Source organism: Falco peregrinus, chromosome Z (assembly GCF_023634155.1).
Source record: "Falco peregrinus isolate bFalPer1 chromosome Z, bFalPer1.pri, whole genome shotgun sequence".
In the NCBI taxonomy this organism is placed as follows: Eukaryota; Metazoa; Chordata; class Aves; order Falconiformes; family Falconidae; genus Falco; species Falco peregrinus.
In genome coordinates this window covers 33,448,180-33,464,612 of record NC_073739.1, presented here as the reverse complement: position 1 = coordinate 33,464,612, position 16,433 = coordinate 33,448,180, and the positions used below count along the sequence as shown (strand labels likewise).

The following is a 16,433-nucleotide window of genomic DNA, read 5'->3' as shown; positions in this document are numbered from 1 at the left end:
GATAGATCTTTTCTGAAATAATCTTGCGGAAAAAATAAAGCTAGTACACTAATAATGTTGAAAATTTTGAAGTGGTTCATGGCAGTGGAGAACCACAATGTAAATCTGAAAACCAAAAAAGCAATATGAAGAACTACATGAAAAGCAGGTGGGAAATAAAACCATCCTCCATGTTTGCATTTACAGAAAAAGCTGTGGTCAGAACCAATATGGCTGAAGCTACACATCTGTTTTGCTGACATAGCAATAAAGATAACAGGAGTTTTTTAGATCACATTAAAAGTAGAAACTAAAACACACAGAAATGTCACATGTAAAATAGGGGGTTAGAGTTGAGATCAATCTTACGATTGAGATTTACCTGCTATTTCATCTGCAATTGTAAATTCATCCTTTACAGAAGAAAATTCAACCTCAGTCTGGTTGCTAGCATTTATGGAACCAGACCTTGGCTGGCTAGGACTTTCTTCAGAGACATCAGTTGGCTGCAGAAAAGCAGTGTGAACATCCTGAATGTGAGCTTTCAGGTCTTCATAAGATGGAGCTCGAAAATCGCAGCCATCACACTGCAGCACCTCCATGGTTCAGGGATGACCTTTTACATTAGAAAATTCTGCAAGAAAACAGGGGGAGGAGAGAAGAAAGAGGTATGTTTTTACAGCAATGCCATTGTAACAAATCCTGAAAACAGGCAATACCAAGTTTATGCTGATTCAGTCATTTCCAGAGATTCCACAAAGACACTGGCACAAAACTCAAGCTTTGCTTACCCTATTAAGAGGCATCAATTCAGATTCACATGGAGTCCTACCTAAGTAGCTCACAAATTGCTGACTCAACCCTACAGTCAACTTTCTGACAAGTGACTATTGATTCGATGGGACTCTGTCTCTTAGTTTTTCTATTACACAGGACACGGAAGTTCTTCAGGAGTTTGTCTTGTTCAAAGACCAGAAACTATATGCTCGAGAAACAGCACATTACTCCCAGTCAGGCACTGAAATTTAAAATCAGAAGACAGTGGCTTCTGCCTTCATGAGACCGACTCTAACCCTCCTGGAAGTTGCCAAGTCCTGCCTGATTCACTACTACAGACCAAAAGCCTTCCCAGGAAGAAACATGTCTTTCTCGTCAACATACAGTCTTGATGTTGGTGGAAAACCAAGACATAAATGCATGGTGAGATGCAGCTACATGAACCAAGGTAGAATGTTTTGCTCTGCCCTACTTCCACCAAGCATTGTAGGAGCATCTCCATTCTTTGTTAAAATGATTAGTTTCATTTCAGTCTATTTTGGGCACATGACCTTTGCATATTAGCAGTCTGGGGGATGGAGAGGGCTGGAGGAAGAAAAGGGCAGCAACAGGAATAGGAATACTAAAAAAGTACAATGAAAACAGGAGTTACGACTCAAGAGACAGGCTTCCTTGATTTATCCAAAAGCCCCGCACATATGTTGAAGTACAAGCAATATAAGATACAGTAACATGAAGTATGGTGGTTCAGCTTGTGACCAGTTAATCCTGCAACAGAGACCTGTACGCTTCTGCACCACCATGAAGGAGATACAAAGCACAAGCAAAACAAAAAAAATTAGACACTCTTACCCTGTCCAGTACTTAAGCACAAGAGCAATCTTCCTGTATTAATACAGGAATTAGTTCTTTAAGCTTCCATTCATTGCACTGGATAAAAATGATAAACTGAGTTTTTCAGAGGTCCAAGACACAAGGGCAGCCCAAAGCACTGAAAATTCCATGTGTTTATTGTAGGTGGCGTATGAAGCTATTTCCACAGCAAGGAGAAAGCTCCAAAACACTAAGGCACAGAGAGGGTACTGCATCAAGATTTTATGTGAAAGAATGCTTCTTCTGATAGACTGCTAAAATAAACTTCTAGCAAGTCAAATTCTGGACAGTCTGAGCACATAGGCTCTCCACATATTTACCTACATTACTCAGCAGGCTGCACCGTGTCCTTTCTCTCCCCCCTACTCCCTCCCACCACCAATAAAGAAAATGAACGCTGCACCAACTTCTTTTCAGCTAACAAAGTTACAACAATCGAGATACTCAAGCTTTTATGTGCAAGCACCAGACCAAATTGTGTGGAAGAGGTTGCTATCTGCTCTGGATCAAATTACAGCAGTGAGGGAAGCCCCACCCCACGTCTCCTTTAGCACAGTCCATTAGACCTGAAAACAAATTTTTCCATGGAGCAGACGACTCCTGCATTTAGAGCACTTCACAGAAAAGCGGATCATCCAGTTTTCACTACCCATCCCCCAAGCTTAGTCCTTTCATCTCAGCCAAACAAGCCACAGCTCTGCTGAATGTGTTTATCACACTTTCAAGAGATATGAGCCCCTGCGTCACTGAAGCTTTAAGACTCACTAAGCTGCCCTAGTCCTCTGAGCTTTGGGAGCAGCCATTTTAGCTCAGACAACTCCTGCACTCAGAGGCTCAGAGCTTCTCGCCTGTGCACAACATGGCCTCACTTATCTCAGCTTCATCTCAAGCACACCAGGCTTTTCCTTTTTTCTCCTCTTTTTTTCCTCCACCTCCTTGGGCAACGCTTGAAAAATCAGCATTCCCAGAACACATTTCCCCATCTCCTGCATGACTTGCCCCCCAAATCATGTTGCTACTGTCCCCCTGTGCTGCCCAAGCAGCACCTTCTTCACCTAAGCAGATCGCCCGCAACCATCTCCAAGGATTGGTTCCCCTATCCCGTGGATGACAAATGTGACGGTTCATTCCAGAAACAGAACATTACAGCATCAAGACCCTGGTCCAAGCTGTCCTACAGGCAGAAGCAATACACAGCTGAGCCCCACTAGGAGGAGGTGGGGGGGAGGCAGGTGGGGGGCCTCCAGCCTGCCCTGTCCCTGGGGAGTACTCCTGCTTGGCGCAGAAGACACACCACCCCATTTCCCTGCCAGATTCCAAAGTCTAATGACCTTTGTTAATCGCCAGCCAGCCTGTCTGCATCAGCAAACCCTGCCAGCAGACACACCCTTCACACAAAGGCTGTAGCTATGCCTTTTAAGAGAGGTTCTCTGAAAGCTCCATTGTATACAAGAGAGGAAAAACAACACACACACAAATCTGGCTCTCTCCCCTCACGCCCCCCCACCCCACCCCACCCCCTACCCCTGGAAAACTTCAGACCCTTTAGAAACACCACCACAAAACGCTGTCAGCTCTGTCTCTCTTGGAAACTTCAGGCCAGATTACAAAATAGAAAACCAGAAGTGAGAGCAAACCTGAGCTTCCAAATAAAGATCATCCTGGCAGCTTCAAGAGGTAAACAACCACCACCATCCCCATCATCTCCAGCAGTCACGACACTGACACTTGGAGAAGGTATCCTCAAGGATGCTGGATGCCGTCTAGACAATCTTAAACTAACAGTACCCTTCTGCTACAAAGGAGAAGGAACAGTTGAGAGATCGTTAATAGCTGCCGACTGCAAAAACTGATGGAGACTTTCTAATAGGTTCCAGCTTGAACCTCAGCAGGGTCTGTATCACAAAGGCACCAAGTCAGAGAAGAGGTTTACCTTACTGCGGCTATGAGGAACAAACATCAGGTACAGCTGAATGGACTTAAATTTGATGTTTTTACCATGCATCACACTGAAAGCAGGATGAAGCATTTTTGTAAGGAATTCTCTACCATTTCTGCATTTTTCTTTAAAATTCAGGCACTGCACAAAGGCAAAGAAAAACACAAACTGCTAGTTTGAGCTCATATATCAAAAGAAACTGAAACACATCTTTATGTCTTTTGTCTGCATGGGATATGAAACAGACCGACCGACCTACCCACCAGCAAAGAGCACTTTCAAGTGCAGATGTTAGCACACTGGCAAGACACACACCCCAAGCAAAAGAGACAAAGATTTGCACGTTTCCATCAAGCTAAGACAACTCATTCAATAATCCTTTACATTTTCAAACAGCACGGTAGGAAAATTTAGAGGGGAATGGAGGTGGAGTGAGAGAGGTGTTACCAAATCCACTAACTCAACAGCAGAAAAGGAAGTCTGGAGAAGAAAAACCCAAACCAACAAAACACAACCAGCATGAAACAAACCCATAAATTCCACATGCCCTCTAACATATTCACAACCAATCTCTAAGACCTACAGACAATGTGACTTCTAAGATACCCTTACTAATGCAATGCTAACATCACCAAACAATTATTAAAATACCACTGTCTGACTAATTTGCATTTACAACCTCTTATATTTACAGCTTTAGTGCTTAATATGGAGGTATTCTCATTTTTTCTTAAAAGTGGAAAGCTTCCAGAAGTTTGGGCAAATGAGACTCTCAAAGCCACAGTTTTAAAGACCCAAGGTGATGTCTCAATTGTCTTCGTCAACATTCTCTACACCCATAGATGCATGAGAATATCAGAGGCATAGTTGCACTAGATTCCTAGGTTTTAAAAAACCCAAAACAAAAGATAATTGTGCTTGTTGAACAACAGTCATTACAGAATTTGGCAGCAGCCAAAGTAGTACAAATCATTATGTTTAAGTTTGGTTTTAAAGCTTCAAAATACAAAATTAATTGTGAAGCCCAAGGCACTGACCTCAAAATTGAGCTTCTGTGGTTTGACTACCCATCCGTTGTATTTTGAGATGGAGTCAGCAGAGCTTCTAAAAGTTAATATGCACATGCACAACCACAACTGAAAAGGTCAGTCAGACCGCACACACTAAGTGAACTTCCAGCTCAGTATTAGTAATACTGCATGTATAACAAAGAAACCTCCAGTTCTCCAAGCCTTCCCCTGCTCAGATCATCAGTGGTACCATCATCCCAACCTCATACATGCAGGTTGCACACACAACTTTCATTTTACCTTGTGCCAAGGTGGAGCTGACAGAAATTTCTTCACCAAAAGGGCTGTCAGCACTGGAAGAAGCTGCCCAGGAAAGTGCTTGAGTCACCATCCCTGGAGGTATTTAAAAGGCATGTAGATGTGGTGCTTAGGGACATGGTTTAGCAGTGGACTTAGCAGTGTTAGGTTTAGTGTTGGTCTAATGACCTTAAAGATCTCTTCCAACCTAAATGATTCTGTGATTCTACAATTCATTACACACCCCGTTAAACCACCAGAAACACTGCCAAACCCCTTTCAACTGGACAAAATCCACCTAGAGATGCAGTGTGCATCAGGCTCCTGAGGCTCTCAGGCCTTGCTCTTCTGAGACAGTCCTCCTGGGGCTCCTTGATGGCCCAGGACCCTTTTTCACAACTTGGCACCATCAGCCCCTGCCCCAGCAATGCCACCCGGCCAAGCCAGGCCCACTCACAGGCCTAGCCTGGCCCCAGGGAGGTCAGCAATGCCCAGGACTACCCCTCAGCCTGCCCTGCTCCCCGCTGTGGCAGTGGGACAGGCCCAGGCCGCCAGGCCCTGACCTGAATCTCCGTGGGGAGCCACGGTGGCTCCTGCACAGCACACTGGGTCAAAGCCTGTCAGCACGGACAAAATGTCTTAGCAGAGGCTGAAGTCATGCCCCAGAGACATCTTTTTTCCTTCAAAACACGCAGAAAGCTTCAGTGTTGGTCTGATCTCCCCCACTACCTTTTTCTTGCTGTTGGAGATCAACCTTCAAGAAATAAACTATCAAACATTCTGGCAATGCAATTCAGAAGCCACTAATTACAGACATGACAAGTTTTCAAAATTGCCATGAGTAGCACTGCAGGCCTTCTTCCCTGTCATAGAAGCCTGAGTTTTACAAGGCACCCGTGCCTACAGCTGCAGTGAGGACCTTCCAGCCGTGCCACCTGGGCTGCTGGCCAGGTTCAGCTCATGGACAACAGGCTGCTCCTCTGGTGTCCTTGGGTTTGGGGTTGTTTTGCCACTCCTCCCTCCCCCCCTTTTTTTTTTCTTAAACACTTTTTCTAAGATCACAGCAAGGAAAATTAAGTCTAACCAAATAAAATCACAGGAGCAGTGCAAAAATTTATACATTTGAGAAACAGGGAACCTGAAGGCTATCCTAACTGTAGGAAGCCAGCCTCATCTTTCATTTAGGAAAAATCCCAAAACCTAATTAATGAGGAATTCAAAGAATAAATTCAACTTTCAGATACAGCCAGGCAAACCTACTCAACTCATGGTTCTTTTCAATAACCAAATTCCAGTCAAGCTTCTGGGATTCTTGGTCCTTTGAGGGTTGTCTTTGGAGTTACTCCTCCAAGCTGGTACCAAAATAAATTAAATTGAAAGACCATTTCTTTTTCCACATTCACTGATGTCTGATTTGGGGTTGTTTATTACATTTTGAATAGTTATACCCATGAGAGAAATACATTAGCTGATAACTGTGGTCCTGTCAACCATTTCTACCAGTAAGTACCTGTGTTGACCTACATGGAAATACATATTACAATGTAAGATATTTTCCGGAAAGAACTTCTATTAGAGATGTAGTACAACTCAACAGTAACAACAATGATCTAAGCTGAGCAAAGGCAGACTCATTGTCTTCCTAAAATATACTTATGCAGCCACCTGGAAGACTGTTTAAACCTGAGGTGGGCTCCAGGTCCAATTCCACAAGAGGTGGTCTTCCTACTACACATTCATTGTACAGTATATTCTAAACTTTTCAGAAATCTCCTAGTCACAGAAAACAGGATGATCAACTTTGTTCATACCTATACAGTTACTATTTACTTATGTTCCTGAATACATGCATTCATTTAACATACCTGATGCCACACTATGCATCACTGTAAAGCTACCACATAGCTTGCAAAATCTCCTACATTTTAAAGGAAGTATAAACCACATTATTCTTAAAGCTTGTGGAAAAGAGGCCACACAGTACTTGGAGCTGTCTGAGGCACAGATGGGTTTTTCAGTTCAAAAGGACAACAAAAAATCACAGAACCTCTCATTACTTTTCTTTTGGGGAACTCAATACAAAACCACATAAATAACCTGTAATGGGTTCAAATGATGGATATATTATCCGCTCAACTGATTCTCCAAGACTATGACTTTTCAAAAAATGGGGGGGGAGAGACCCAAACCAAATAAATAAACAAAAACTGACAAAATACAAACAGGAAAACAGGTTTACTGAACATTAACGCATATTAGCCATCTCAGTGAAAGACCCTAGCAGAATAAAGGCACACTATGGATTTTGCAGGGAGGTATGAAAGAAAAGAGAATCACAGGAGCACGATGACAGCTTCTTTGAGGTGTCTTGAGAAAAAACTGCAGACCCCAGCCTCAAGCAGACACAGCAAACCAATAGCTATCTCACTGTGGAAAACACAAACTCCACTAGCAAGGAAGACAAAAGTCCAAGATGGAATACTTGATCTTATACCCATGTGTTACTTGCAAGGAAATCAAATCAATAAAGACAATTATAAGTAACCAAAGTACAAAAAGCATCAGGCTGGGGCTATACTCATTCAAGCTACCTAAATGCTGATCACTCGTTTTCCATTTTTCAGAAATAATGTCTCATCTCCTTCTTTCTTTGGGCTCCTGGAATCTGTATGAATATTCTTAAAAAAATACATGAAGAAGCCATCTAAATGCCTGAAGAATAACTTCAAACTTCAAATATTTTTTTTTAAAAAGCAGATTGCAAATAAAATGCCACAACTTAATTATAAGACAAATTAAGAGTGTCATGCAGAGTATGATTCTTAACATTTTTTTTGTGTTTTCCTCCTGAAGGTTAGCTGTGAGGCATTACATGGTACAGAACATGGGCAGCTAAGTCTTAGGATGAAGATCTTTACATATGAGAAGGCTCTCTAATATTAAATGCCTTTTGCTCCAAACAAGACCAAGTTGGGGTTTTCTGATCTTCCGAATTACATTCCAGGCAAATTATTAATCCCTACAGAAATCAAAGACTCTAAATATATGTGAGAATCTGAACAACTAAATGGCCAGAGTAGGACTTCTTCCCCTTATTAAGTATGGCAGGTACTTAATTTACTGCACAAAAGTAGTTGTGAAGGTGCAAATAGAGAGACAGACAGTTTTGTCAAGTTTTCCTGTGGTTCCCCGGAGTCAATAAACAGGATACTGCTTTGGCCCTGTGTTACAAGAAGATGCAACAACAATTTTACTAGGAAGGGGAGAATTTTGATCAGATAGGCTCCTTTTTTTTAAGAACAAACTTTGTTTCTTTTCCTGCCAGAAGGTGAAGAAGAGGAAGAAAATGAAAACACACAAAAAAAGCATTAAACCATTCTTCTAGACTAACCTTACAAAACTCCAGAGTAGAAATGCAGTCTGCCATTGGTTCCCATTCTGAATTCTCTCAGGAAACAAGCCAAGTCCACCTCACCGACACAACCCAACCAGTGCCCTTCTGCATAGACATACTTGTTCAAGAGGCAAGTGGGCTGTCCCAGTCTAGGTAAAGAGATACCAGAGCCAAACAACTTGGCTTTTGTACCCTGCTCATTAGTGCTCCCATATGGCATAAGGCAACTCAAAGCAGTGGGTCTGGGGTTTCTAATTTCCAGCCAAAAGTGTACTGTTAATTACCTCAAGAAATCCAGTTCCTGCGAGTTAAGCGAGGTGCGCTCCCCCTATACGTGGACTTGGGAGAGGAAGATGTCAGTAGGTGGTGCTGAAGAACAGGGCAGCACTCTGCCTGGGTACTCCATAAACAACCTAATTCCTTCTCATGCATTGCAAATAACATCTCCAAGGTCTTTACACAAAAGATGCATTACCAGCCTCATCCTGGAAGGAGCAGGGGGAGGAGCAGGCTCCTCAGTTTGGCATGATCCCAGCAAAGACCTCTTTCTTGCCAAGAAAAGCCAGAGCTGTTATAAAGAGGGTCCTGCCAGTAGCAAATCGGGTATGACAAACTCAACCACATGCCCGGCTAGACCATGAGCTGAAGTGGGAAACAGAAAAACTGTGACTGAATACAGAAAAGATTATCTCCTGATGGCCATCTGCCCTTAAATGAACCCTAAAACAGAGTTGCACAGCCTGTAGTGCCTTTAGAAGTAATCCTGCCACTCACACCAAACTACACACTCCATTCCACGGTCATATACAGTACTGTAGCTGGTGAGATAAAAGCATGCTTTAGAGAGGCCAATGTTAGTTTGCAAGGAGCACAGTGTTTCTACAGAGGCTAAACACAGCTTATAAACCGGTGACAGAGCTAAACCATGCGAACACATGAACTGCTGGATTATTTTAGGGGCCACAGAATTTTAATCTTGGAGATCTGAGATTAGACCAGCCAACACAGCTGGTTTGAATCACAAGCAGGCACTCTCAGCGCAGTCACTGAGGTGGAAATCAAGTCACTAGCACTCAGAAACCACAAAGGTCAAGGGCAAAGCTCTGCTTTGGGACTGCTACTGAAAAATGTCTTCAAGAAGGCAAAATAAAGAGATATTATCACCATCTTGAAAGACGGATGTGAAAAGATGCTTTGTTGGACACATGTTCCTCCTTTAACTGCAGAGACTGGACCTAGGTTGTAGCAGCAGTGACAGAGACTGACATCAGCTGGTGACAGGAGTAATCTTTCAGCCAGAGATCACTTCCATAATGCAGAAGCCAGTATGGTAGATACGCAAGACTCTAAAGTAAGAGAAAACCACAGAGCAGCTGGGAACCAAAGAAACGCATGGATCAGATTCAAGAGAGGCAAAGCCCACTGCCCGTCTTTCATCACCATTAAGAGCTCACCTTAGTAAGGACCCTGGGGATGATGCAGCCCTCTCCCTCAGTCCATCCTGAGATCTTCCATGCTCCAGAAGTACTCCTTTAAAGAGTGAACCCTGTGCAGAGACCATGTGGAGAGGATGAAAAAGGGCATTCACAGGAATGGGTTTAACCCTATAAAGCCAAAGCACCAGAAGTCATGTTCTGTATCAGCAGACAAAGCTAAGAAAGAACAGCAGATCACCTCCTGCAGACCCAAACCCACCTATTGTGCAACTTTAATTATACATGGATGGAAGCCTACTGGAGGACAAGAAAACACTGATTAAGAACATCTAAAGATTGTTCTGCTTTCCCAGTCTACTCCTCAGAAACACTCATTTGTTTGAGGAGATCCACTGACATCCTAGCTATTTTAACACCGTCTTTGTCTCCAGCTATCCCTCCCCCTCCCCCCAAGCTTCCTGCTACATTTGACATTTGCTGGACTGTAAGCAGAAGCTTCTCTGTCAGCCAGTGCATTTCCTCAGGTAATACAAATCCATCACTGACCTATTTATAATGCCAGACAGAATACACAGTTTTATTTGTCTACTGACTTACTTGCAGTATGGCAGCCAGCATCTCTGCCCTAGGTAGAACAATATATACTTTTCCAGTATTTGACACATATCAGACTAGTGTTTATCACTAGGCTGCCACCCCTCTCCCTGCCAACCCTCCCACAAGATCTTTTCCACCAGTGTAAGTGAAGATCCTCTGTCTGTTTGGGATGGTGGCTGCAAGATGCTGGTCTTATCACTAATGACTGAAAAGTGGTACTGCTGAAAAGGAGAAACAGTAAGTTGCAGCCAACACTTATGTTGTGCAAAATAGTTTACTTGGTCCCAAATAACTTTACATATACACATATACTCCATTGGATTACATGTCAGAATGTAACTACTACATTGGATACATGCTGGAATGCAGTATCCTGTGTCCGAATGAGAACCTTCCCCTTCAATCCCCACCTCCACCCACCCCGTCCTTCCAAGGAAACCAGTTTTTGTAGTTGGTGTAATATACGAAGCCCAAATATAAAAGATTTAAAATAGCATACTGGTTCAGTCATCATCATTATGTGGTACACAGAGAGTAGACAGTCTCTAGAAGAAACTAAGTTGAACATCTACAATGCACTTCAAAGGGTGTGGGTTGGGGAAGAGGAAATCAGAGTGATCCTAGGATTATGGATCACCGTATCTATAAATTGACGAAGTTTAACGGAAGTTCTCCAACCAGAAAGTGTTTGGATCGAAGAGGCATTAGAAACTATTACATTAAAAACAGAAAAAAGCTGCTATTCCCCATCTATAAAAGAAGCATACTCTGTTATGCAGGTAATAATTAAGAATTATATCCCTCACAAAAAGTAAAAAAAAAACCAAACAAAAAACAACTTCTTGTTAACCTTACTTCTCATCTTTCCAATAATAAACAGTCCTTTCCCCTGACTACTCTGGACATAATCAAGTTAAGGAGAAAACTATTATTAAAGCTGAGTTGTATCAAAAGTAGTAAGCATGTTGAAGCTCCTGATGGATTTCTTCTGTCCTAGTTTAATCCTTTTTGCTTTAAATAAGCTGTTTGAGGGTCAGCCACTAAGATCCAATTTCTTTTTCTTCCTCCTAAGAAATACCCAAACAGGAAATGAACCATGAAGAAGAAAAAATAACTAAGACCTTCTTTGTAATAAGGCACAAGGCTAAGAAGGGCTGAAATTATAACCAACTGCATCCTTCAAAAGCTACAATCCATGCAAGTATGTAGACACAACAGAACTACTGCAGCTTTTTTCATTTCTGCCAGTCTATTACTCAACACCTTGGTTTCTTCTGCTGTTGTCAATGCTTTACATTTAACCATTTAAAGCTGAAGTATTTTTAAGCATTTTAAATAACCAGAAAGGTAACAAAATCCAATTTTAGAACAAAACAATCGGTTCCCATTTGTCATAACATTACTCTCGTTTTGAAGAAAGTGGAACCATTCTCACTTTACCCAAAAGGTATAGGATGAAATCTGATAAGAGAAACTGGTTGCCAAAACCTTATCGCAGAATACCTAAACAATTGCCAAACAATATATAAAGAAAATAATGTCTCTTCTCCTAAGGAAAGTTCAGTTCAAGAGTAGTTCATCAACATAAAAAGTTATCTTAAAAAAAAAATATTAACAGGAGACCATGAATACCATGTTCTTCTATTTTCCAGCCACCATCCTATTGTTCTATTTAACCCATTGAATTAAACTAACAACTTCTCGTAATTTACAAGTAATTCATTAAAGATCTTAGCTACCTAAGGTCATCACCAATTTGAAAACTGGCCATCATGTTTTATTCAAACATTCTGAAAGAAGGCAGCGTATCTTCATTATGAAGAAAAAAAAAAGCATAGTACAGTCCAGAGAAAGTATCTGGATAAATTAAGTTTCCTTAACCTTTGGGAATCTGTGTAACCTGGAAACTGAACCTAAATGCTTGATTTTTGTAAAAGGCAGGACGTAGAAAATTCAACAGAGGTTCCCAAAGAGCACACTGTCTAAAGCAAGGTGAAGGCTGGAAGAAGTATTCTGCCTTTGTCTACAACCAGAAGCCATTTATGCTTGGCTCTAGGAAAGCAAGTCCGGGCAGCAGTTCTCCTCTCTCCCTAGTGGTACACTAGCCACTGCTTTAGCTGCAAAGAGAGTAACTACTCCAGGGATATTCTCTGTCCAAAAAGGAGGGGACAGAACATCCTGACTGCCAACAGCTACACAACCAAAACACAGAGATATAATGAGGTCATTGTGTATCTGCATATGGAGCAGGTCCATCTTGTTCTGAAGGATCCACTTTGTGTTACTATTCTCACTAGAAGCCCTCTGCAACTGACCTTGGCATGTCTTCCAACAAATGCTTTCATCAAGCTTCCAGGTCATCCTGAATATCGCACCAAGCCATGTGTGTTAGAAGGACCTGAAGTGAGGTTGTACCCAAACTTGGACATGCTTTTGGACTTAACAGGGGTTATTTGAAACTGCAATAGCTCTAAATAACTCCATGGGTACATAAACCTTGACATTTAGTGTGCACGCAAAGTAGACAGAAGTGGATAAGATATGTTTTGAGCTAACAAACAGAGCAAAACCATCTTTAAAAATACCCTAAAGAACCCAGAAGATTCAAGCCCTGTGATGGTTTAAACACCAAACAGAACTTTCAACCTGGTGAGATACAAACAAATTTATGCCATATAATGTGCCTTTCAATTAGTCTGAATACTTCAGAAGTAATGTTCTGTAAGCAAAGGAAGGGTAGTCTTGCTCACAGTGTTTTCAACAAAGAGGAAGAATATTCACCTACATTAATGACAAAGACACACATGCTGTGTTCTACAGTTCCAAAGCAAAGGGCACATAATTGAAATCGGATTTACTGATGATTGTAGAACCACTTAAAAAAAGGAACCAAAGTTTGATTTAAAGGGAAGACTTACAAACTTCCCAACTAACTGCTCTTCCAAGAGGTACACATAAATGCTTTAGGTAGATCATTGAATCCTCCAGCTTTTTAAAGAGATTTTAAAATAAGGCAGGATTACTTCAAAGCAGAACTATATAAAGAAATGCTTCTTCTGCTTCTTCTTACTGAAGGAACAAGAATGAAAACAAGCAAGTGAGGAAAAAAAACCACCCTAAACCACAAAGACCATAGACTCAACTGTTATAACATTGTATGTCCACAGATTTATGCTGGTTGGAAGGGTCAGGATGCATCTTCTTAACCGCAAATGGAGACGAGACATCGGCAATCAGAGTGATAACACATGTATCTCATCAACAAGAGTTGAGCTAAGTGAACAGCATTCAGCAATACTGCTTGCCAGTCAGGTGAATTTCTTCCTTTTTTTTCATCCCAGAAAAGGCATACATGCACCTTATGACACCAAAATACATACAAAGAGTATTTTGAGGCACTTAATTTATGTTAGCTAACATCATTTAACACTACGGAAAAGATGAAGCAAGAATGTAATGAGGTTTGTAGTCCATTCTAGACTTTTTCCCCTTTAAAACTCATTTGAATAAAAGCCATTTTTACTTGTTTCTTGCAATAATTCAATTGTTTCATGCAACACTCCATTCAAGCGTGTGTTCTTCTTTGCAGGAATGTGTGCAGAGTGGAAGTTGTCACATTAATTTAGGACCTCATTGACAGTCAGTCCTTAAGAAATTTCATTTTTCATTCTGCTGTTTATGGAACACCAAAGCAAGACAAAAGACAATATCCTATGTTTCAGATTTCCATTCATTTATCACAAAAAAGTCACATAAGTCAGCAGAAGTAACTTGCTCTCAGAGAGAGAAAAGACTGAAGTATTACCCTGGTTTACCTGCTGAAAATTATCAAACAAAATCTGAAGACTAACAACCTGTAGGTAACATGTAAGGAATAAAAAGGCAGAATAAAATTTATCAAGTAGCAATACTGCCACTGTATTCCATACAGTTACTATGTATTTATTTGACTGATGCAGCTTCAGGCCATGCTGGGGTAGGCTTGCTCTGTGTAAAAAGCAAGGTGAGTGAGCCTGCACCACGAAGAAACTTCTTCCTTTACCTGGTAATGGAGAAGCACATGTAGCTTCTGTAGCCTGGCTCCAGGTCACAGAGCTGGTCTGTGACACAGCCAGCAGCAGAAAGTGGGTTTCCAGACTCTGACCCTTCCCCATTATGCCACGCTACCTTTCTGTGCCATTATTCCTCAAATCCCAGCACTGACTTCCCACAACAACTACAAATGAAAGGTTCTCCAGCACAGAAGTTAGAATTTTATGAGCAGGGGTAAATCATACACCACACACAAAGATGGAACTGATGTTCTTTATTTATCTTTGCATTTACTTCTTAACTGGAGTTGCCATTTCCAGCTTTCTGCAGAGAATCCAGGCCTTTTGTTGAAGAATTTAGGTCACCTCAGCAAACTGTCTGCAGAGCTGATGAGAAGAATACTAGGGGAGACAGAGTTTAGAGATGGTGAACATGGTCTAACCTCCATATTACTTGAGATCACAGTGGAAGAAGGTACATGGAAAACAGGATGGCCATCCAAAAAGGGAGCTTTATATGGGGGTGAGGAAGGATATTTATTTTGAAGGACTGACAGCTAGAGAAACTGAAATTCTTATATGGTCCGAGAGGCTTTTCTTTTAATACAGTTCTGTCCAAACTACTCCATCCTTCTACTCTCTTCCCGTACTCTTCTAAATAATGGGCAACATGTTAATAATTCTTCTCTTCTAGCAACCATCAAACCTAACTAGAAGTCATCACAGGGACTTTTCTTTATAGCACCTTTATAAAAATGCCTGTACAAGGAACACTTTAGGTCTTCCTCAGTGTCATCTGTAAGAAGGAGATATTCATGACCAAAGAAGAGGAAGTTTGATTTAATCAGACCTCTATTTCATACATGCTTGCTGGAGCCGCAAAGTGTGTGCACACTTCCACTCCACCCTGGCTAACAAAATTTATGAGAACAAAGCAGGCAATTAGTTTTCACATGCTGACAGTTGCACCCACCCTTGTTAGGACATCACAACAAACAAGATGCACATATTTTATGGATTTTTCAAAAGTGTTCACACTGTAAGAGAATCAAGTCCTACAAAATGTTTAGGCTACAGCATCACCTTCAGTTTATGTTCAACTAGCATGTAAAGCTATTATGTCCTTTCTGAAAAACTTCAATAAAACAACTGTTCCAGTTCGAAGCCTGGATGTCTAAGAAAATACAACTTTCCAAAAAAGGTGATTAGGGTGTGCTCAGAGCCTAACAAGGACTCCTGATCCTGTTTAATGTGAACCCAAACTCTTCAGAAGGAGCCCACAGACACAGAACAAGTCTCTGTAGTAATCCGAGACACTAGCTGACATTCCTGTTGAAGGAAGCATACTGAGCATACTTCATCCTACCTCTGCAGAGCATAACCAGCCTGAGCTCTGCCAAAAGCCAAGTGTGTCATGGGCATCTGTGACCGTAACTTTGCCTAGGCAGAGACACAAAGTGGTAACACCTTTTCTTTGGGTTTTTCTTCCCCCTGTAGCTCTCTAGCTGTCAACTGAGATACACAAATATGCTTGCTGCAGCTGGAAAAAGCCTAGCTAAAAATCCAGTTTGCATTTACTGTGAGGTGCATCTGGGGATCGGGGTTTTTTTCTGGAAACTGCATCTGTCCACTCCATGCAGTCAAAAATGTAGGCTCCAATCTTTAGCACACCAGCTTGAGGCAGCATACAGGCAGATAAGAATGTGCACAGCTGCTACCTGCACACAGTTTCTGTTATGTCAGAAGCACATGTCTGAGAAGCACACTCCCTGCTGCTTCACACTGAGCCACTGGAGGAACCCTGACTTCCCACCCTTGTCAGCCCAGCTCACAATTATCAAGCAAAGTCTGAAAGTTGATATGACATCAGCATTCTGGGGAAGCAGGCAAAAAAAGGGTTAAATCTTTCACCTTCTTCATCCCTGTCTACCTTCGTAAGTGATCAAGAATTGTATCTTCCGATTTTCTTAGACCGAGTAGTGTCACCTTTTCTTTCAAAAGATCATTCCCTTCCAACATAACTTACCTCACCTTCCAAGCTGTATTCTTGACATTAATCCTTAGATTTCTGCTCTTCTGTCATAAATAGCTCTTCCTGGT

General features: G+C 41.6%; 1 protein-coding gene across 6 annotated transcripts in view; it reads right to left on the bottom strand.

Moving 5' to 3' along the window:
• Nucleotides 1–16,433, bottom strand: part of ZNF462 (zinc finger protein 462) — a 94,011-nt gene that overhangs the window by 53,353 nt on the left and 24,225 nt on the right. For 5 of the 6 annotated variants that reach the window (XM_055790499.1, XM_055790496.1, XM_055790497.1 and 2 more), the window contains exon 2: nucleotides 362–613. In XM_055790499.1, coding sequence (XP_055646474.1) covers nucleotides 362–581 — 220 coding nt within the window. In that variant the 5' untranslated portion in view covers nucleotides 582–613. Of the gene's footprint in view, nucleotides 1–361; nucleotides 619–16,433 lie in introns of those variants that run through there. The other variant, XM_055790498.1, reaches the window with a different exon arrangement.